At 36.3% G+C, this 23,786-nt stretch overlaps 1 protein-coding gene and 1 long non-coding RNA gene across 3 annotated transcripts in view; one reads left to right on the forward strand and one right to left on the reverse strand.

Moving 5' to 3' along the window:
- LOC135728177 (threonylcarbamoyladenosine tRNA methylthiotransferase) overlaps positions 1 to 23,786 on the forward strand; it is a 179,041-nt gene that overhangs the window by 110,131 nt on the left and 45,124 nt on the right. Inside the window, exons 5-6 of the mRNA XM_073811500.1 lie at positions 8,750 to 8,846; positions 23,069 to 23,117. Coding sequence (XP_073667601.1) covers positions 8,750 to 8,846; positions 23,069 to 23,117 — 146 coding nt within the window. The remainder of the gene's footprint in view (positions 1 to 8,749; positions 8,847 to 23,068; positions 23,118 to 23,786) is intronic.
- LOC135748768 (uncharacterized) lies at positions 12,772 to 14,461 on the reverse strand. 2 transcript variants are annotated; one of them, XR_010532196.2, is made up of 5 exons: positions 14,389 to 14,461; positions 13,753 to 13,801; positions 13,544 to 13,634; positions 13,366 to 13,445; positions 12,772 to 12,983 (listed from the first exon to the last, which is right to left on the reverse strand). It is a non-coding gene; the product is annotated as an uncharacterized lncRNA (long non-coding RNA). The 2 variants fall into 2 exon arrangements; XR_012334835.1 differs by having other exon boundaries at positions 13,761 to 13,801; positions 14,389 to 14,432.

Genomic DNA, 23,786 nt, shown 5'->3' on the forward strand with positions numbered 1-23,786 from the left:
CCAGTGGCAGCATTTTTTTTATTTTTACAAAGGTTTAATGCCTTCCAGAAAATTATCTTCTTTAAATATATAAACATTAGGGATGTAACACTATAAAAAATTTACGGTACGGTAGTATTTCGGTATGATGCCCAGGAGGAAAAAACTAATGAAGACTTGGAAAAACTTCCATAAGTGTTTATTAAACAAGACTGAACATTACAAGGTACAAAGTGTAGTGTAGCGATTACAATTTTCATAAAAAGGACAAAAATAATTAGACCATGTAATAAAATAAAAAATAAAGTTTCAGTTTAATTTGTCAACTTTAAACAACTCCCAATCAGTCAGGTTTTAAGAATTGACTCACTCCCTCATTTGACCTGTTTTTATTATTATTATTAATGCTAATGCTTGGTACTCCTATGAAAGCAACAGTTGTGAATGAAGAATCAAGAAAAGATGATGGGTTTTAAGATGGGTCAATTCCTGAAAAACGAAAACTACCAAGTAAAAATGAAAATAGCAGCTTACTTATTGCAGCTGGACCACGAGTTGAGTTATGTCAGATCACTCAATCATACAGGGGTGCATTTCCCAAAACCATAGTTGCTAACTAAATTAGCAACTTTGTTGGTTGCAATGCAATTTCCCAATGACAACTAACTAAGTTGCTAACCGGTTAGCAATGATGCTTTTGGGAAACGCACTCCAGCACGTTTCTCAGTCGGAAGGCTGCAGCCTCCATAGGTCGCATTTGTAGGCTGCATACGTCATGAAGACCATCTTATTTCAGAATATTAACGTTTTTCAAGTTGACAATTATTCTTATTTAATCGTATATTGTTGTAACATGGTTATGACTTGCGATTGTAATACTCAGTTAACTTAAATACACCAGGCATGTAATGACGGATGCATCCTGCATATGCGACCTAAGGAGGCTGCAGCCTTCCAAGTGAGAAACGTCATACACACTCTCCTCATTCACAGATTTACTCACACTCGTTTTTGTATGTCTATCACATTTTGTCCTTTCTTGTTTCTTGTCACAGCAAACACGAAATTTTTCCACACATCAGATTTAAAATTCACGTGCCGTATCCGCCATTGTCGCTCCACTTGTAGAGAGGCATCAGAGTGGCACGCATGGGATTATGGGAATTGTTGTTCCCGCGTCCCTCCGCTCGCTCCACTTGGCCGAAAAAAAAACTACACGTGTTGCCCAGAAGACCTAAAGTTTTATCGAATCATGAGACCACGGTTGTACTGGGAAAATTTGATACGGCAATACCACGGAATGTATAATACCGTTACATCCCTAATAAACATACAATATATCAAATGAAATAACAGACCCTCAGCTTAAAAAAACATTTAATCCTATGTTCATTTTTTTCAAATATGTGTAGGTTTCTTCAAAAACACATTATTTTGATCAAAAGCTAAGATAATTGCATTTTTGTAAATGACTTTTATTAGAGATCAGATTCAGAGTGATAATCAAAACATACACTTTTGAAACCATAGATGCTTTAGTGTTTTATAAGTTGTGTAAGATCAATAATAGCGGAAATATGGATTGCCGTAAAACTTGTCATTGACAGGGAAACCTTTTCTCTTAAAGGGGACATTTCACAAGACAGTTTTAAGATGTAAAATAAATCTTTGGTGTCCCCAGAGTACGCATGTGAAGTTTTAGCTCAAAATGCCATATAGATCAATTATTATAGCATGTTAAAATTGCCACTTTGTAGGTTCACGTCAAAAATGTGCCTTTTTTGGGTGTGTCCTTTAAAATGCAAATGAGCTGATGAAATGCCAGCAACAGTGATCGCCATGATGGTGATTTTGTTGAAATTAAAACTCAATTTTGCAGTCATTTACTTTTACTTTTTCTCTTTCTCTCTGGACTAAATGCCAGTGCCGTGGTTTGATAGTGCAGATTAAAGGGTGGTGTTGTTATAATAGATCCCCTTTTTGACATCACAAGGGGAGCCACATTTTAATGATCTATTTTTATACATGCTTTCAGAGAATAGTTTACCAAAACTAAGTCACTGGGTTGATCTTTTTCACATTTTCTATGTTGATAGAAGTACAGGGCATTTTCAGGCTATGTCCCCTTTGATCGATGAGATAACTTGTTAATGGCAGGGAAAGAGTTAATGTTTTTAATTATAAATAATAAAAAAGTGATTGAAAGAATGTAACACTTTAGACATGAAATGTATACTGTAATACATACATTCAAGTCATTTTAGTATTACTGATGTACACAGTTTTTATCTAGGGGGATTTTTAGCCCCTGTCCTTCAGGCATTTTCTGTTTTAGCAACGACACATTCGGTCTAATAGGGTTAAGCCCGACAAACAACCGTCAGGCTGATATGAGCCTATGCATGATCAATAAGAGCCCATTTGCTATAATTTTGTGTTTTCCCCACAGTAGGAACTTCATTTTCTGTTTACACACAATACAGGAACCCAGAAATGGCTTTTACACGCTGACAATGATCATCTTACTGTTGACATGTGTTGTTATTGTCTGGGCAAAGATCTGGTTGATAAGATTCCAAGCTGTGTTTATGACAGATAATGCTGACAGACTTGAGTTTTTCAGTTTGTGCTTGTTAAAAACTGAAGTGACATAGTTCCTGTGGGCATGAAGTGGTTTTGCCAGTAGCATTCTGTCTGTCTATTTAAGCAGACTGTCTCTGGCCTGCAATAATATTTGCGTTTCAAAAGGGACCGTAAGTCAGCATCTCATACTTGCTTTTTCTGTGTAATTGTAAACTGACAGCACAGACTATGTTTGACGATACTTAAGCAACTTTGTCAGAGACTTGCGTCGTCTGTGAATTTTGCATTGTCTGTGTTTGTGTCTTATCTTCGAGAGAAATTAAAGAGCTGTTTTTTATCCCCTACCTGTCTTGCATAATTCATTTGCATTACAATGTGCTATTCTGATCTTTTATCATCCAAGCACAGCAGTGTCTCCACAGACAGCTACTCTTTAATAATTTCACCTAAACACACACACACACACAGCCTTGCAAAGTATACTTCATTTAATATTTAATCGTACACAGGTAGCAAATAGGCTTTATGCCTAGCTGCACTACTTCCTGAACTTCAGCCAGCTCCTTGTTTCCTGTCTGCCATTATTGGACAAACTGATTAATCCAGGTGTGTCTGATTATTGTTGTTGTGACTACTGAGGTCAGGCACACCTGGATTAATCAGTTTGTCCAATAATGGAAGACAGGAAACAAGGAGCTGGCTAAAGTTCAGGAAGTAGTGCAGCTGGGCATAAAGCCTATTGCAATACCTCTGCTTTCCTATATATTAGATACTCCTGCATGTACATGCATTGGGGGGTGCGATATTAGCCAGAAACATTTGGATAATACCTCTAATTTTGCCGATTACGATAATTATCAAACGGTATATACTATTGTTGAGTATACCCAGAACTTTACAGCGCATTACAATATATACATTTTATGTTCTCTGAACGAACCCACAGCCTCTTGCAGAGATTACACAATTTTGTAACATTAAATTTGTAATATTTTCTCAAATTCGTTAGTGCATGTTATTCCAAAGAAAGATCTTTTATTAAAGTACTTACCTGGTGCTTTTTGTAAAGCACAAGGTAAGTAAAAAAATAGGATGTCGGTAATGTAATACTGCAAACTCTGGTGTTGACTGTCACTTTTCACCATCCAATCAACTCCCAATGGACACAATTATGTCCGGCCTACTATTTCCCTCTTATTGAATATGCTTTTTCAATCAAATGTCACATAATGTAAATAAAATGCAATAAAAAATTAATACTTTGTACAGTAATCCTATGTGAAAAAGCAGATAGAGAATGGCGAGATTCTGTGAATTTCAGTTTTACATTAGCCTGACTGTTTTGTCTGTCCATACTCTTCTGCTTTGTCTCAAGCCATTAGTCATTAAAGCAAAAATTTTAACAATCTATGTAATTTATTTCTCAATGTAATTACTCGCCATTGAGGGGCCTGGAGTACAGATACATTTTTGTATTAAACAGCAGATCCTCTTAAAGGGCACCTATTATGCAAAATCCACTTTTACATGGTATTTGACTTAAATGTATGTTGGCAGTGTGTGAACACAACCACCCTACAATAAAAAAAATCAACCCACTTCTTTTTTAATCCCCATTAAACCAAAGCAGTCTCATTACATATGCAGTTTTGATTATGTTGTTAATGTGATGTCATACTGATAAAGCCCCACCCATGGCCACTGACTGACATTACTGCATTACCATAGTTTCCACCCTAAGCGAGTTGTTGTAGTATCTCAATAGTGAGATACTATTTTCTCAGACAGAGTTCACAGGAATCAGATCTATTTTAACTTCAAGCGCCCACTGTTTCTCTTGGCAATGGAGTAAGTAGCTCATTTGCATTTAAAGGTACACACACGAAACAACATATTTTGCTCCCACAAAAAATGCTATAACAAATGATCTGTGGGGTATTTTGAGCTCAAACTTAACAGACACATTTTAGGCACACCTGGAACTGGGTATTACATCTTATAAAAATGGGCACAATAGGTGCCCTTTAAGTAGGTGAAGTCCCTACATGGTCACAACTGACACCTCTGTCATTAAAGCACACCCTCTCTTTCTCAATTGCAAGACTAGCCTTGTCTCCTTGAGACCACCAAGATCTAATATGCTTTGGCTTTGGTCATTGTGACATGCTGGACACCTTAGGCGACGAGGCCTGTCGTGGCATGCCTGGCGTTTGCTGTATATTTACTATGAGTAAACTCCAGTGACCCAGACTGGAGCAGATGTCCACAGAGATCAGGTGGAGATCCCTTGAACCTCATTCAGTTCTGCGGGGCTCTTGCGCTCGGCATATCACGTAGATCTGCTTGTGAGAGAATCTGACACGTATGCGTGCCGCGGCCTTCGACACGCCCATGCACATGAGCTTTTGTCGTCCATATCGCATAATCTTACAAACATGCGCTAACAGCCCGGGGACGCTGCTCTCCGTTTGGGTTAATCGCAGTGGCCGTGGCCATTTTGTTGTGAGGGTATGGAGGTGATGTATGTGGTCGTGTCTGGCCTTGGCACGAGTGCATGTGGGCAACTCACTGTTTTAGAAATCTCTCATCCAGACAATTTGTCTTCATGAATAAGGCAAAGCTCACAGTTATGGCCAGGAGAGGGTTCTCCTATACATCTTGTGACATTTCCATACATCCTTGAGAGAATTCATGTTTTTTAATCAGATCTACTGTAGGCTGAAGTTGTCTGGCAGACATTGGCATTCCAATGTACTGTAGTTTGTTTATATACTACGTAAATAAATATATTTTTAATAAACATAGCTTGGGATTGGTAAATGAGTGTATAGTGATGCTAGAATGAATACAGTGACTCACAAAATGCACAACCGAATTGGACAGATAAAGAGCAGGGCTTGCGTGTTGTAACCAGCTGTGGTTGTCTCATTTGCATAGTAATCAGGATTAGTACTTTAGGCTGTTGACCTGTGTGTGACATCTCTCAAAGGTTGAGGTCAATGGGCATTAGCTCTTCTTCAATTCAAACACAGACACACTACAGAAGTCAGCCAGCAGGCATTATTGAAATGAATGAACTTGGCCGGTGCAGGTTCACCTCATGTAAATGAGAGGTTATGTTTGTGAAAGGATGGTTCACTTCACAGTCACCAGCTCTTTCCGTTTACTGCTCTTCTGTCATATTAAATAAGGTCAGGACAGAGATTTGTCTCAATGTTTGGAGTGCCCTATGAGTGGATGAATGCTGTTTCAATTCAACATGAAATTGAAATCCACACTATTTACTTTAATGCACGTTTCTGGTCTTTTTATAAATGGTCTGTGATTAATGCATGCTGCAACAGCAAGCACAGTATGTAATGTGTTAAACACTTAAAAGGAAAATTCACCAAAAACTACTGTTGTTCTAAATCTTTGAGTTTTTTATAAACATAAAGAAGATATGAAAATAAAAAGTAAAAAAAATATTTTAAAAAGTTACAGCCCAAATCTTTTTTGTATCCGGTCAGTATTAAAAAGAAAATTCTAAATTTTACGCAAAATCCGATATCTGTTTTGTTATTATGTCATCTTTTCTCCCTTTTTTACAAATTGGAATAAACGCCACTTCTCCCCATACGCAGAATGCAATAAATCCGCTTAACCAATCACAGCGCACCATTCCACACATTGTTAACAATAATACCTTCACTTTGAATACACACATAATCCTAGTTTTCCTCATCTACTTTGTGTTCAACAAACAAACAAAAACAAAAAAGTAATTTTGATGGCATTAATAAACCTGTGGTGGTTTTCTGTGACGGGGAAGAAACGTAAGATATCAAAATCAAATAATTTAGGCGAAGGAAAAATGCCGGCTGTTGCTTGTTCCTACACGACAGCATGAAGCTTCTGTCATGCTAACACATTGACCCCAGGGGATCTTATGAAAAACTTTCCATTATTTTACTCAGTCAACGAAAATCGACCATGACTAAAAATTTTTACTGCTGAACGCTGTCAAAAAACTTCAAGGACGACGTCCCAATGATGACAGCAGCAATTACAGTGTTCTTAAAGGAATAGTCCATTTTCTTAACAGAAAAATCCAGATAATTTACTCACCACCATGTCATCCAAAATGTTGATGTTTTTCTTTGTTCAGTCGAGAAGAAATTATGTTTTTTGAGGAAAACATTGCAGGATTTTTCTTATTTTAATGGACTTTAATAGACACCAACACTTAACACTTAAATCAACACGTAACAGTTTTTTTCAACAGAGTTTCAAAGGACTCTAAACGATCTCAAACGAGGCATAAGGGTCTTATCTAGCAAAACGATTGTCATTTTTGACAAGAAAAATAAAAAATATGCACTTTAAACAACAACTTCTCGTCTAGATCCGGTCGTGATGCGCCAGCGTGACCCCACGCAATACGTCATGACGTCAAGAGGTCACAGAGGACTAACACGAAACTCCGCCCCAGTGTTTTCAAGCGTCTTGAAAGAGGACCGTTCCTACGTTGTTGTATGTCAACTGATACTAATTAATGTCTTTGTGTCAGTTTATTGTTTACAATGGTCCGCAAATGTGCGTTTTATATATGTAACACGTGACCTCCCTACGTCACTACGCATTTACGTTAGGTCGCGCTGGACCGGACCTAGACGAGAAGTTGTGCTTTAAAAGTGCATTTTTTTTTTCTTGTCAAAAATGACAATCGTTTCGCTAGATAAGACCCTTATGCCTTGTTTGGGATCATTTAGAGTCCTTTGAAACTCGAAACCTGCAATGTTTTCCTCAAAAAACATAATTTTTTCTCGACTGAACAAAGAAAGACATCAACATTTTGGATGACATGGTGGTGAGTAAATTATCTGGATTTTTCTTTTAAGAAAATTGAATATTCCTTTAATATGACAAAGTAAGTGTTTTGATTAATGCCATTAATGTTTATCATACAGGTTTAGAACAACATGAGGATGAGAAAATGATCACAGCATCGTCTTTTTTGTATGAACTATCCCTTTCCATACTAGCCTGGTTTAAGCAACATTAGTGTGTGGAAACAAGCAAAAGGAAAATAAATAGACTAATCAAGAACAAGGGTTGCATAAAATGCATCAACAAAGATAAAAACATATTTTGGTCCTTAGTGTTGTGCTTAGTCAGTTTTCTGTGAAGCAAGTCATGAATAACTCAAAGCACAACAATGCACACTTTGGTTTTATTTTTGTTTTTATGAGACTTTTGCCTCAAGCATTTACTCGTCTCTTCAGTGTGGAAAAGGAGTCTCTCTCTCTCTCTCTCTCTCTCTCTCTCTCTTGCTCGCACGCTCCAGCTGAGCTTCCTGTCAGACTCATGGCAGTCCTTGAGGCATATCATCGATGTCACTTCCCATGAGCTCACTGGTGTTTTTTACTCCGGTCTGCTGTCTTAGGTTTGATGGATGTACAGTACAGCTAGCTGTCATAGATAAATTCACTGTAGGCATCACACTGTTACGTGTTGTCTTTACTGTTAGGGATTATGTTTTGTTTTTGGTGGGAAATGTGTTGTGTACAAAAGTTTTTGACTGTGTTTGTTTTGTGATGGAGTTAATGTGTGATTCAAGTCGACCCTTAAGGATAAGAGCTCACGCTGGTTTATCTAAATACAGAAAGGCATTGAGAATAAATCAGTGATTTTTAGAAGCCAGTGAGGGTCTACTAAAGGTTTATATTCCCTTATTTATATTATTGTGTATTTCTGTGGATAGATGGATGGACTAAAAAGCTAATAAATCATTCAAAATGAGATTATAACATTTGACATTTATATTACATTTACAAAATATCTTCATGGGACATGATCTTAATATCCTAATGATTTTAAGCATGATAAAATAGATAATTTTGACCCATACAATGTATTTTTGGCTATTGCTACAAATATATTCATGTTACTTATGACCAGACATTTGATCCAGGGTCACATTTTATTTTAACACTGATGTGATATTTAAAATATGCAGAAAAATCACTTCTGTTCATCAGGAGGCAAGCAAGTTTACAGTATACCAATGATGTCAAACTGGCTGAATATCAATCGATTCAGCCTGGTTAATAATGTATTACTCATTTACTCTACACCGCTGTATAGATTTCTTAACAGTCATTACAGCACTACTAATGTCTGTTGTTATTTTTTCTGTTTCTCTTAGAAAAGCACAAGAGCAAGATAAGAAGGTGGTTGTAGCGGGATGTGTACCACAGGCACAGCCCAGGATGGATTACCTCAAAAATCTGAGCATCATCGGGGTAAGAAGAGTCATCATGTTGTTCTCACAGTCAAAATATGTGTAAAAGTACAGCTTATTAGCTTTTTATTACCTCAAAGATACATATTGGGGTGATTCTCACAAAATCCAGATTTAGAAGGTGTCCAACATCAGAATTTTTATAAAGTCCTTGAAGCCATTTTGTTTTTTTGCACATATAAGATTAAGGTCTAAATTTACTATAGCCATTATTTTTTAGAGGATTTAAAAAATATTTCCTATAAAATTATTTACCTTTTTTTAGATTATCATTATCAAAAATGATCATTACCGCAACATGATATTACATTAAATATAAGCATTTACAAACTCATGTTTCAGTAATGAGAACTAAAAAGTTGTCTAGGTACTATGACGACACAATATTTCAACTTTTATCTGGAGAGAAAAAATAAGAACTGCTTACCTGGTAGCCATCTTGAGTGTCACAGTCAATTATGTCCCTTACAACAATATTTTTTTAAAATGTTAGTTCATTGAGGGCTTAAACAATGATTGAAAATTGTTGCGGAGGATGAGAAAATTGGTCTTGGACACATTTATATTCCTTATTATTGTCTCTACATTTACCAATGATCACCAAATACCACATGTGTCTTTACTGTAAATGTTTATAGTATAACATGCACTGAAGCTTTTTATTTTTTAGATTTTTTAATTATAAATATTTCCATGTCAAAGAACCCAAATCCAGTCATGGACACGTTGTGCTAATGAAAATGTTCCCTTTAAATGTGGAAAAAACAACAAAATTGGTTTGTATGATGTCATTTGAAATCATGTGCAAAATAGTACATGAAGAGATGTTTGCTTATTTTGATAGCATTTACTTTTTTATCAAAATGTTTCATGACACCTCATAAGTCTAATTTCATGAGAATCACCCATAGGAATCTCAAAGGTATAGAAACTGGTACCATATCTGTACCTAAATGCATATTAGGATCTTTTTAAAGGTCCCATTGACAGCAGGGGGTATACTGTATATGAGTGCATATGACGTGCATTCTTGTAAATGAGCATTTTTTTTTATGAGAATGCCAACAAAGCTGTATTTCTAAATGACCTGTGGCTAGGATTAAGTGGATTTAAAGCAAAAAATATTTGATGAACATATAATACGTGGAAAAAAATGTCATTGTATATGCTCAACTGCAAGTGCTTATCTCATTTACATTATGTGAAATGAGGAAAGTAGGTAAACAGCTTAAATATAGCAGTCCTTTTCACATACAAGGCTTTAGACGACCTATAAGAAATTTATCTATAGAGATAGAAGTCATATGGACACGTTTATGTTGTTATTTTAAAGCTTAGTAAGATGTGGTCAGAAACTGTTGTTGTGTAGAAACATCTGAACGTATGTTGAATAAATAAATAAATAAAATGTTTTGCAATGACGTGAAGGTTGATTAAAGGGAATTTTTGAGTAAGCTGTTTCTTTAAATTGTAAAAGTGAGATGTTAAATTTAAGGGATCATTTTCTTTGCATGAGTTATCTATAGCTATCTCCGCTCATTTGCATTACTTAACAAGGAATGAGGCAAGAGGTCAAAGTTACTGAATAAGTGAACGTGTGGGTGAGGATTGTTTGGTTTTGGTTACGCCCCTTTTACCGTTGGCAGAATCACCTCATGCAAATTGACTAGCAAGTTTTGCATATTCTGCCTAGGCAGGTGAATCTCAGAGGATTTTAAGCAGGATATATATGTATGGATTCAGTGTGTTATATAATCTAGAGAATAGAGCTCTTGAGCTTTTGGCCGTTAACTCACCAGCTGTTAACTCTAAGCCTCTGGCTTACACAAACAGGCATGTTTATTGAATTTAATTACATTATTTATGGTGTGCTGTTCAGCATAGCGTCTGGGATTACTATGAGATTCATGTTTATTAAGGAGACGAGTGCAATAATGAATGGCCTGAGCCGATCCGATCATGTTTAAATAACTGCTGTTTTTAATAAAAATAAATGATAAATAAACTCCGTATTTATGGTAATAAAATATTTTCATGTATAAATTAAATTGATATTACATATTATGCATATATGTATGTAAACACGACAATGTTTTAATGACTACATCTATTTCATTCGACAATATTAACTTAAAGGTCCCGTTTTTTTCTGTGTTTTTAAAGCTTTGATTGTGTTTACATTGCGCAACACTGCATGAAAAGAGGTGTATCCGTACTAGGAAACTCCTGTAAACACCACTGATTTTCGGAGGTATCTACTAGTTCCACTGAGGGTAAACTTCTAATTCCACCAAGTTAGGAAACTCCCGTAATGATACCAATTCGGATGTATCTTGCTGATGGGATATTCCTGTGGTATATGCAGCCATTTGTTGCCATGGCAAATAATCCCATTGAAGATTTTGTCAGGGGACATTTTCACACCTGCAGAGGTACTGGGATTTCACACCTTTGCACAATTCTAGTGTCCCCATTGGTGTTTAATCTCAACACTGATTGGTTGCTTTTAAAACCCCCTCCCAAAACTCTTGACAACTATTGGGACACAACTTTGAAACTTTCCAGTTGAGATTATTTGATTGGTTACACTTTCTATTAAGCCCAACCCAAGCCCTCATAGCTTAGTGACTTGATTGGTTATTTGCCTGCTATGCAGATAGACTACAATCCCCCCCACTATATATATATATATATATATATATATTCATATTCATCCCAAAACCCTTAAAAAAAAAAAAAAAAAACTTGAATTGAGTTTGAAATGTTTATTTAATAAAAAAACTGAACAATTCACAATTGTCACAATCACAAAATAATATTATACACAAATATTAAAAGTTGCATACATAAACAATACTATTTAAACTCATAAATATACAGACAGAGAAAGCAATATTAGAGTAAAATAAAACAAAATAAAAGCGACAATGAAAACTACATTCAAAGCAGTACAATGTAAAGTAGCAGTGGCGGCTCGTGACTGCTCATTCGAGGGGTGCAAATTCAAAATAAGTGTTCGGAGTGTCATGTGTGTTGCTTGTGTTTTTAAAATGTGTTTGTTGCTTCATGTAAACCATGTGCATCACGTGTTTAGTCAAAACACGTGATGCACATACACGCAGAACACATATTTTGAAATTGGGAACCACACAAATGACTGGCTATATACATGTTGTGACAGACTTTGCATCGAGTGCTCACAAAAAAAAGAAGTCACCAGCTGCCACTGTAATGTAGTAAATACCTAAATAAAATGAACAACAACTATATTGATCTTGCTTTAAGAAATCAGTCCTACACTGCAAAAAAATGACTTTCTTACATAGTATTTTTGTCTCGTTTTCAGTAGAAATATTATTTAAATAAAATGCTTTTTCTTGATGAACAAAATGACCTAAGAAAATAAGTCTAGTTTTAGACAAAATAAATAAATGCACACAATTTAAGTGAATTTGTGCTTAAAACAAGCAAAAATATCTGCCAATGGTGTGAGAAAAAATCTTACGTTTTCTTTTTTCTTAAAAACTTAATTCAAGCACAATTTTCTCACCCCATTGTTAAATATTTTTGCTTGTTCACGCACAAATTTACTTAAATTGTATATTTTTGTCTAAAAACTAGACATTTTCTTAGGTAATTTTGCTCATCAAGAAAATACATCTTGATTTAAGAATTTTTAGTTTTTCTACTAAAAACAAGATAAAAATCCTAAGTTAGAAACGGATTTTTTGCAGTGTTGATTCAATTGCAGAGCTCTGTCTTGGAATTATTCAAGAATTTCTCACTGTAAAACCTAAAAGTTAACTAAACTCAAACCATTTAAGAAAACCGGTTGCATTAAACCATTTAAGTTCTAAAACACATGGATTTGAGTACTGTGAACTTAAATATAAGTGCATAACTGCATGTGACTCAATTTGTTTAAGTTCACACTAACTAAATATAAGTGCATAATTGCACAAGACTTAAGTTCACAGTACTCAAATGTATGTTTTTTAAAACTTAATGGGTTAAGGCAACCGATTTCCTTAAATGGTTTGAGTTAAGTTAACTGTTAGGTTTTACATTGTAAAGCATATACTTGTCAGCAAACGTAACATTGATGCACCCTCATCTGGACAGACATCTCTTTGGAGCCCTTTGGAAATATAAAAGTACATATAAGTATTTGGCATAATACTAATACACATACATATACACACACACGACAAATCAAATGACATAGAATTAAAGTTGTACATTTTAGAAAGTTTACATTAAACCAGTGGTTCTTAACGTTATTCCTGGAGGCCCACTGCCCTGCATGTTTTGTATATCTCTTTTATCTGACAGACGTAGTTCAGTTCATGGAGATCCCTTCTAATGAGCTGATGATTTGAATCAGGTGTGTTAAATAAGGGAGACATACAAAATGTGCAGAGCAGTGGGCCTCCAGGAATAACGTTAAGAACCACTGCATTAAACTGTACAAAGATACAACAATATATGATGAAAGAACTTCATAATATACATCTTCTTACTTCATTTTCTGTGTTGATGTCCTCAGAGTCTCTGTGTTGTTCTGCAGCTTCATTACAGTAGGCTACTTCAATATAGTTGTCTATCAAACACAGAATAAAAAAATAGAATCACATACATCATAACACATCTATTAACTATTTAACCTCTTTAATTTAATAACTTAATTATTAAACTTACATCATTTTGGCCAGATTGCAGTGACATCAATTTCTTCAGTGTCTGGATCAGTCTGATGTTTTAGCTTTCACTGTTACTTCATTATATTTCTCTGGCAAACACAGAATTAAAAATTAAAATCACATATCACAATACATCCGTTTACTATTTAACATGTTTGATTTTAATTTAATGTAATCATTGAATGATTAAACATATATCATCTTTACTCAGAAACCTCTTCATCGTCCACAAAGTTGACCACAGTGTACATGACCTCTGTAAACACAAACATGAATAGACTTCATATTTAAAAAGATGAAGAACAGCAAACATATAACGTTTAAATATATTATGACTCCAAGCTTCTTTACAATTAGCATCTAGGTTCTCTTAAAGTGAAGCTGGCTTTGTTACAAATCAATATAAAGCTATTAAAACAGTCTTGAAAAATAAGCAGCATCTACCAGAACTGAATGAGCTTTTAAAACAACAAAAGATCGTCTGTATCATTTAAAATAGCAGAGAGACACTTGCTAGCTGCTAACATTTCAAACAAACGAGTTACTGTTGTTTTGTTTGTTTTAAGCAAATAACGTCTCATCTTGGCTTCTTTAAAGTTTTGTTTTTAAAAATTTAAACATCGAATTGATTCTTTTAACAGCCCGGTTTGAATGTAACTTCGCGTATTTTTAACCTCATGTTTACCGCTGTGTACCACGTATAACCTTAATGTTTTACTGTTTGTGCTTTAAATTCAAACAGTTCTAATATAAAGACAAAAACGAATCATAGTAAATAACATAATATGAACAAATAGGCAACCGATCAGCGCGATGCAGACAAATGAATTAAATCAAACTTACCTTACTGTTAATGAGCAAACAAACAAGAGACGGAGTAGTCCAGGCAGTAACGGTTCGCGATTTGAATTTTCCGTCAAGCCCATAGGTTGAGCAGTCGCACCTGAAGGGTGGGGGCAGTCAGATGAGTGGGTGCAGGTGCATTCTGGGAAATGTAGTCCTTTTCTTTAATATACTTTTTTATAATCCGCATTTTCACACTATGCATTGTTCTTTATACTTGATTATTAATACAAAATAAAAAATATTTTTATAAAGTTTATTACGTTTACAAAACATGTTTAGTTGACAAACATGTTAACAGTTTTTTGGAATGATGCTCAGATTTTCTTAAATTTAAAATCTTTGTGAATCAGCACCTTCTTGATGAAATACAAAACTCTTTAAACATGCCTCAGGAATTATCTCTGGGTTTAGTGGATTAACTGCTCATAATTGGAAACATTGAATGTATACCTAAATGAATTCTTACTTAAATATAAGTAAATATAAACTAATGCTGAGTTAAGACATGTAACTTACTGAACTTACTTAACTACAACATGAACTCAAATTAATTTATTGTAAATGACTGCATTAACTAACAATGAAAAACATGTCATGTTGTAGTTAATGATGACTCTTCAATATATGATATGCTGTAACTCAGCATTAGTTCATGTTAAAGTAAAAATACATGTATGTCTTTTTTCACTGTGATATATTGACCCTTATTATATTATAAAGTCCCCATCTTTTTTATTTAAATTGATTGATTGAAGACAAACATTATAATATGTGGTCTGACTTTGTGCAAGCATGCATTATCAAATGCTAAAAGTTACCTCCTCAGATAGACTAGAACATTCATTGGTGCCCGAACATTTTCCTTACAAGGGCCAAACCTGACTGAGGGCTGTGGGCCAAAAGTAAATGTTGTTGTGTTATATTAAAATTAAAGTTGCCCTGATAACCCCTAATTTATAATTGTATAATATTTTAAAAATAAATAAGCAAACATTACTCTATTTATGCATAACTAATGCAGTTTTATTTTCCAAGGCTTTTTGTAGAAAAAAGAAATCGTTTTGCCAATCAATTTTAAATATCCTTTTCTCTGTGTGCCACTGCCGCAACCTCTTCATTTTTAGCCTATAGTACCCGAGTTCATTAGGTTTCGTGATGCATTTTATACACCTTCAAGTATGTATGAAACATAAAAAAATTAAAGGTCTTTTGTGGGCCAACTTTGGGCACCTCTGGACTAGAAGTACAGTAGCTGACAGGTATCTGCAGATATGTTTACCCGAGTTTGTCAGTCTGTTTCACCCAACATGTTTTGCATCCACATGTGAAAGACTGTCTTTTAGATTATGGACCTGTCTATTGATATTTTTGTTTCTATTTTAAAAGATTTAATGAAATGTTGGGGTAGAATTATAATAACAATAGAAACAATGAACTTCAAATCATGAGACATCAGCAAAAATAAGCAGCTTTACATTTCACTGACTAATTTATCAACATCCTAGCTAGCAAAAATGAGTTACATGATGTCATTTGAACGGCTTCTTTTAAACGATGTATGCAGCATTGAGACATACGTGCACAATATTCTGACCTAGGGCAGTTGGAGACATGTTTTCAAAGTGTTGGAAATATATATTCTGAAATAACATTTGTTGCATTTCTCTTGAGTCAGAGACATAATTTTCACACATTAAAATGGTAATTGTGTCCATTGAATTTTAGTTATTTTGAATGATGCTTAGTTTCTTAAATAGACTAATTAAATTATATTAATAATAAATATATTTAGAAAACACAGTTTTTATGTACCACAATACTGTATGTGCTGTCTTAAAGAGACATGGTTAACCCCCCACCCCACTCAGCTCTGAAAACAAAGAAGACACCTCTACCTGTGGGTCATTAACATATAAAAAGCCGTTTACACCTCACACCCACCGCTCCTCACAACCAGCCGTAAGGATTCCTGGAAACTTCCACCAGTTCCTTTAAACATCCACAAACGTAAGGTTTCTGGATGTTTCACAAGTTTACTTTGGTGTATTACCTTTCCAAGCACTCTGCCTCAAAAATCTGGCAAACCTAAAGTTTAGCAGGGATTTCCCATTCCGTATTTGTCCGTATACAGCTCTTTTCATGCAGTGCAATATAAAATGTGTTCATGTTTCACATGTAAAAAAACACAGTATTTTTTACACAATTTACTTATCTGTATAGTGCTGTTTTCCTTATTCTGTGAAATCCCTCCTTCAGAAATACTTATTGAGTTCTGATTGTGTAGTTTGTTTAGTGTGTTGTGATTAGATAGCAGCTTAGCTTGTCGTTAGCTTAGCTGGCGACTGACGTATTCCTGTGGGCGGAGTTTATTCAAAAAACTGTTCTACTGATGTCATTAAAGCAGGAAATAGAGGGCTGTAGTCCAAACCGGCTGTTCGCTGTACAGTAGGCTTTGAAAGGGGAATTCTGTTAAAGAAAATATATCGCCTGGCAGTGAACTTTGAGCTTTATCATTTTACATGTATTATTTATGCTATTATAGCAACATTACACACTAACTAGGGTTTAAAAAATGGGATCAGAAAGAATGTGACCTTTAACAAGGTTTTCCTGGTTCAGAAATGGTCTTCGGCGGTGGCAGTAAAAAGAGTACTCACACTCATGTTAAAGACACGCAAAGTGCTTCGAACTACTAAATATGACAAAATGCCGCTATTTTAACAGTAAAGTATTGTTAGAAAAAAACATTAACATACCCCATTGTGAGATTGTCCAAAGTGAAATGCAGAGCTGTGTGCGTTCAGGTCCCTCCAAGAGTCCACCCGTGTTACAAACTCTTTTGCGCACCATGCTAGGAACAGCACGCGATGTGCATGTTAAACTATGATGATAAAAATAATAATTTACAACTATAATGGGCAAACATACCAGCTATCATCATAAAGACCTGATATCGTCCATATGTCTGACATTAGTGCTGTGACGGACCGCAGATGATCCATGATCCGTATGGATCATGACCCACTGTTCGGCTCGCATGCGATTCGCGGATTAATATGGAAATATAAATAGGGAAAGTTTATCATTTGCACGTGTTTCTAAGGCTTGCAAATTTTAACATTCAAGTGATTTAAAACAATTTAACTGCAAAAGGGCGCTAAAGTGAGCAGCTCCAGTCAGACGTAATTCCTTTCAAAGATCAGAACTCCTCGTGTTACACGACTCCATTTTTGTTTTGTTTTTGCTGATCCGAGAAATGATCCGATCTGTGCCTCAAAAACCGTAATGTGATCTGAACCGTGAGTTTTGTGATCCGTCACAGCCCTATCTGACACATGTTAGCACAACCTTAACTCTTTCCCTGCCAATGACGAGTATTTCCAGCTTTCCGCAATACCACTTTTACTGTATCCACCAGGTGCAACTTATAAAACCCAGAAGTATCGCCGGAAGTATTAAATGTTTCGCGAGATTAGTTATGTCACAAGATTTCTCGTGGAGGTAAAATGCTGGCCATTTCACAAACAAATGACTGCATCCTCCACAGGTCACATTTGTAGACTGTGTATGTCATGAAGACTTAAGGGCGATTTATAGTCGTGCGTAGGTCCTACGGCGTAGCAGCGACGGCGTAGGTTCCGCGTCGGTTTTCATTTATACTTGTGCGTCGCCGTCCGCGTCGACGTGCAAACACACGCGAAACCGCTGGTTGGCAGTAATCACGCGTGTAACCACAATAGCAGCAGAAGTCGTCACAGAAGAAGAAGCTAAGCAAGTTAACCCACAAACGAAGAAGAAATAGCAACTTGTTGTGTATAATTTGAGAAGACCAGCAATGATGGAAGTAAATAAACAGGGACTTTTGTTGCAGTTTGAGTTAAATCACTCCTCAACTTGGCTCATCTTTGTTTTCACCGTCTCAAACGGAAGGTGAGGACCTACGCACGACTATAAATCGCCCTTTAAAGTCTTATTACCAAATATTTAAGTTTACTATTAGATTTAGTTAATCATAAATTGTTGTAATATGCTTATAACTTGCAAATCTAAGTACATCCACATCCTCACCTTGGAAACATCATGCAGGCAGACTAAATCAGGCCTCCAAAACTGCTTTATTTCTACAGTATGTGACTGCCAGGGACCCATACCTCCTTGTCATGACATGGTTTGTGATCAAGTCAGATAATTTCAGAGTTTGTCATATCAGTGTGAATCACTCTTAATATAATTTATTGCTTCCACTTTATAGTGAAAAACCATCCATCATTCATTATATTTTAACACGGCTCACTGCAGCAGTCAGCTGACTGTACACTATACCTAAACCTTGCCTCGCCCTCCATTTTAATAACTCCAAGCCCCCCAGGGGTCCCGTCCCCCTGTTTGAAAACCACTGATTTAGAGACAGGGGTGAGAAATGCATATACTGCATTTCAAATTCGTGTGCAGCTGGGTAGATAAGTTTCATCGACATGAGATATTTATTGTGGTAAGCTATAGTAAGCTTTGAATGGTGTAGTAAACCAGTCAGTGAAGGATGAGTGTCAGCTCTGTATTCAAGTGTCCATCTCTCTGTTGTTACTCTCAAACGTGAGGTCTGGGTAATGCACACGTTAAGCTCTGCCGGTCTCGCTGTTTACCAACCACGGCCGAAATGATGAGACTCAGATTGCTGTCCCACAGAGACGCTTTTCCAACTGCATTGACCGCCTGATGCTTTCACGGATCTGTTTATATCTGTAGTGAATGCCCAACGCTTCCGGGGGCTTCAATCAGACTTCTGTCAAGATAAATGGAAAAGATGAAAATAAATAAAAAATGTATTGAACTTTTTTTCTCGACACACCTGCCATAAGCCACAGGCGTCATACCCATTTAAACTGAGGGATGACCTTGTCTGATTTTAGCCATATGCATCCATAAAAAGAAGCATGTACAACATTTACAATGATGCATTTCGCATTACAAACCAAGGTATACATTTTTTCAGTATGTGTTTAAACCCATGACCTTTCGAACTGAGCTATACAGGAGCACATTTTATAGCTATTAAAAAAAAGAGGAAAGTGTTTGTCTGAAATTATGTGGCAAAATAATTATTTGGGTGTAAATTTGGCCTTAAATACCTTAAAAACTTTCATTTTAAGTTTAGTCTATATAAAAACTTTTATTCTTATTATTTGCAATATCATCTTCTTGCCCTTAGAAAACACCCCTCTCCTCACTTACCCAACATGCGCTCCCAAAAATATTACAGTGCCAAGTTAATGCGCACCGTTGTTAATTCGAGTTGAAATGTCAGAATGCTGGTGGAGTGCTGTAGCTTGTGGCTTGTTTGGTCTCCATACAGAAGCCTTCACCCTCAGCAGGCATCCCGTACTTGCTTTTTCACTGCAGTTAAAAAGGAGATCTGCACAGGGGAAAGTAGAAATACAGTCTGAAAGGCTGTATTGATCGGGATGGAGGAATGATAGAGACGGCTCAGCCTGTTCATCTTCTGGCCCAGTGGGGTGGCCACAGGAGAACAGGAGAGTCCAAATGGCAGGAGGCGCCACGCTGGCACCCACCCCGCTGGCACAGAACCGGACCCGCTAACACTTTGCTATGATGGGCAGAGACATTCGGACCCCTATGCTGCTTTTGTTACAGGAGACGTACCTGAATCGAAAAGCTACGTTGTTGGGTAGCCAATGGTACTGTAAATTAAAAATGATGTTTTATACTTCAGCCCAGATTTGTCTGGAGGTCTCAAAGCATTTGATAAAGTTTCTTCAGCACATCTTTGTTTAGTCTAGACAACAGACTTTTACGTTGAAAGCGTTCCCTAGTTGCTTTCAAGTAGTTTGCTTTAAAAACAATAGCTGTTGGGAAACACAAATATCATTTTGAAGTACACTGACCGGCGCCGAGTTTAAAGCGCAAGACTGCAGCCGAGGGAGCCGTTGGCCCGGGAACACGTCAGTAATGCTAAACAGCCCGACTTCCAGCTGTTCTCCTCGGCTCATGAAAGAATTCACTCAATAATAATACCTTTATTCTCTCTCTTTGACATGGTCCTTGAGATCGAGCTCTTTTCAGAGCCCAAACCATCTCGCTGTTTCTCGGAGACCTCACAGCGGTGCTCCGGGGCCTAAAGTGCATTCGTCCAGTGGAAGCTGCTCAGAGTGGGCCTCAGATTGTACTCCCATTAGGGCAAAATTGATTTCTGTTTCGCCGTTTTTCATGCATGTAACCGTAGCCGGTGGAGGTCCGGGGTCTGCGGTCCGTCTCTCGGCCCGTGGTACCATCGAATTAATAGCCCCAGCGGCTGGAGAAAGGTGCGGAGCAGCCTCTGGCCAGCCATTTAACCGCAGGGTGCGGCGCACAATGGATACAAATTCACTTTAATAGATCGACTTCTACAATCTTGCAACCTCCATGCAGAAATGACCCAAACGGAGGGAGGGTAGAGTAGAAAAACTGCGAAAGATTACCGACCACCGGCAGTTTCACACTTTTTCACGCCCGTACAGTACGTTCGCTGTTGTAGGGTTTTGCATCAGCTTTATTTCCTTAGTTTTGTACGATTTTTTTTCATCTAGAAAGGATTTTCTATTTTCCAGCATTTAAATATTTAACATGGTTTGAAAAGTCGTCTGATAGAAGAACCTGTTTTTTCATTGATGTGCTGTGTGAATCAGATGCGCCAATGTCTGGTCAATTTAATTATTTCTATTTTTGCAATAGAAACAAGTCAAAACTTTATACTTATGCCTACACTTAACTAGACGTAAGGTTTAGACGCAGACGTGCGCTATGCCTAGATGGTGCAACAGCTGTATTACGTCCAGACTAGTCTTACAACCAGGTGTATACCAAACTTTTGCAACTGTCCCCTGGTGAAAATTTCAAGTACAGATCATCACTCTTAATCCACAACTCATTGCAAGAGGGGAGGAGTTTAGTGACATTGACGAATCACTGAAATAATGCATTACCCGTTTACAATGGAGTACTAGTAAACATTACATTATGCGTTAGTATGTCACATAACTTGCACCCTATTTTGCTATGCACTTTAATGTATATACATTCCTATAACAACAACAGTTCATACTATTAGGGCATACAGTAGGCCAATTTGGGATGCAGAACTGGACAGTTTTTCCTGTATATGACGCTTTCATCAGTCATGTCGCTGTCAGTCTGTCAAATATTTGTCACGCTTCTTTCCTGGAAAAAGCCAATTACACGTCTAATGGCTCTCGCCTTGTCGCAGAGGTGCTTAATTCCCTCTTAATCCTCATTGCGAGGGGAGTGAATATGATTTAAAGCGCTGACTAATTTCCCATTGTTTATTAATATGTGACATTCAGATATTAAAGATTACAAGTTCATCACGCTGAGGGATTTGATTCAGATCAGCTGTCAGTCAGAATTAACATGAGGATTGAGGTCTCGCAAGCTACTCTGGTCTTTTAACTTAATACGCAAATGGACAGCTGTAATACAAATGTGTGTTTAGATTAACATTAACAACCAGATATGGCAAAATGCTGATAATGTTGATATGTCAGTACAGAAATTCTGTACTTATTATTATATTATAATAGACTTTCTCAATGGCCAGAACTCATTGCGTATTTCTGAAAGAGGGACTTTATAGAACAATGAAGACACTTCTGTTTACATTTCTGGCCCTTGAAAGCATAATTGTAAGAAAAATATACATTTTCAATAATACAAATAATATATCATTTATTTTGTTTACTTCTCATCTATACAATAAAGCTGTGTTTTGTACTTTTGTACCCGTTTACCACTCAATTCCTCAACTACACCATTGGCTTGCCTGAAAAAAGATTTTTTTTTAATGAAAATTCACATAAATTATGATCTAAATTTGATTTAAATTGTTTTTAGATATTGATCTAGATGTTATGTATTGAATTCAGCCATCATTTTTTAGAAAACACACATAAAACAATTACTGTTTAGGAATTAAATCATTTCGACCAGCAGATGCCCATAGAGACCCATTCATTTTACTGGATATGGACAACTGCTCAACATCACTACTCTAGTGATACATTTTGTGAATTTATGTTTATATAAACATTAATATTTCAAATAGTAATTTTTATAGTTTTTGATGCATTTTGAAATGTCTGTTTTTACAAAATGCCACAGAAATTTGACTGAGTGTAAGTGTGTGTGTCTGTGCGCATGTGTGTGTGTGTGTGTGTGTGTGTGTGTGTGTGTGTGTGTGTGTGTGTGTGTGTGTGACCCCAAGGGACAGATTAATAAAACTTTTTTTTATATACCTTTAGAATGACCGAATCAAGCCCTGTATGTAAAGATAGATTATTTAGGAGAAGTCACAAAGTTTTATATCTCTTAGATGAAGGGAACCTTTTTTTAACCAATGAAATGTCGTTTGGGGTCATATAGACCACAAGGACCGTTTGAGGGTTAACTATTGTGAAAAATTGGTACTGCATATATTTAGAAATGTAACATGTTTATAACCTATGTTGCTCATATAAATAAATCATCCATATAAATAAATGGCCCGTCTCTGAATGGAGATCACATTGCTAAAGTTATCATGTCTCAGCCTTTGAGGGACAAACCAGTGTTTGCAATGGCTGCTGTTCTCATGGTCTCTCTCTCTCTATCTCTCTATCTTTTGTAGGTCCAACAGATTGACAGAGTGGTTGAGGTTGTGGATGAGGCTATAAAAGGTAAGTCATACACGTGTTGTTTTTGTCTTTCTATCTTGTGATCCATTTGTGTCACCTTTACTTGCCATATTTTCACTTTTAGTGATAACACAACTGTACTGTTGACACTGTACCAAAGTCCCTTTTAGGGAAGTCACACCACTAGGCGACCATGTTTGCAACTCCTCCGCACATTTATTTCAGTCATGCAAGACTAAAGTCCTATCTACTTGAATGGTGAAAGAAAGATATATCTGAAATCGCTTGCTAAAAATAAATTTAAATCATAATGAAATTTAAATAAATAAATAAAAAACTGTCATTTGTTTTGTAATATTGTGGTATTTTTTTTTACAAATTACTTATCTGTGAGCTTCATTATATATATATTTTTAATTAATGTGCCCTCACACTCTTAAATCAAAAGCGCAAATCTCCTCATTTCCTTGAAATGATTTCTCTTAACTTCTGGTCATACAGTACGGTAGGTGAGAGGGTTCGGGAAAAGATCGCCACAATTAGCAAATAGCAACATGACCCTATTTTAAACGTTCCATTCATTTCTCGATAGACGAATTTAAGTCCAGCCCTACCTTTTTTCATTACAGAAGCCATTTCACTCGGATATACGTCACCACGGGGAACATAAAACAATCTCTGCTTTCGTTTTATGGTGACTTTAAACAACAT

The sequence above is a fragment of the Paramisgurnus dabryanus genome, chromosome 13 (assembly GCF_030506205.2).
Source record: "Paramisgurnus dabryanus chromosome 13, PD_genome_1.1, whole genome shotgun sequence".
In the NCBI taxonomy this organism is placed as follows: Eukaryota; Metazoa; Chordata; class Actinopteri; order Cypriniformes; family Cobitidae; genus Paramisgurnus; species Paramisgurnus dabryanus.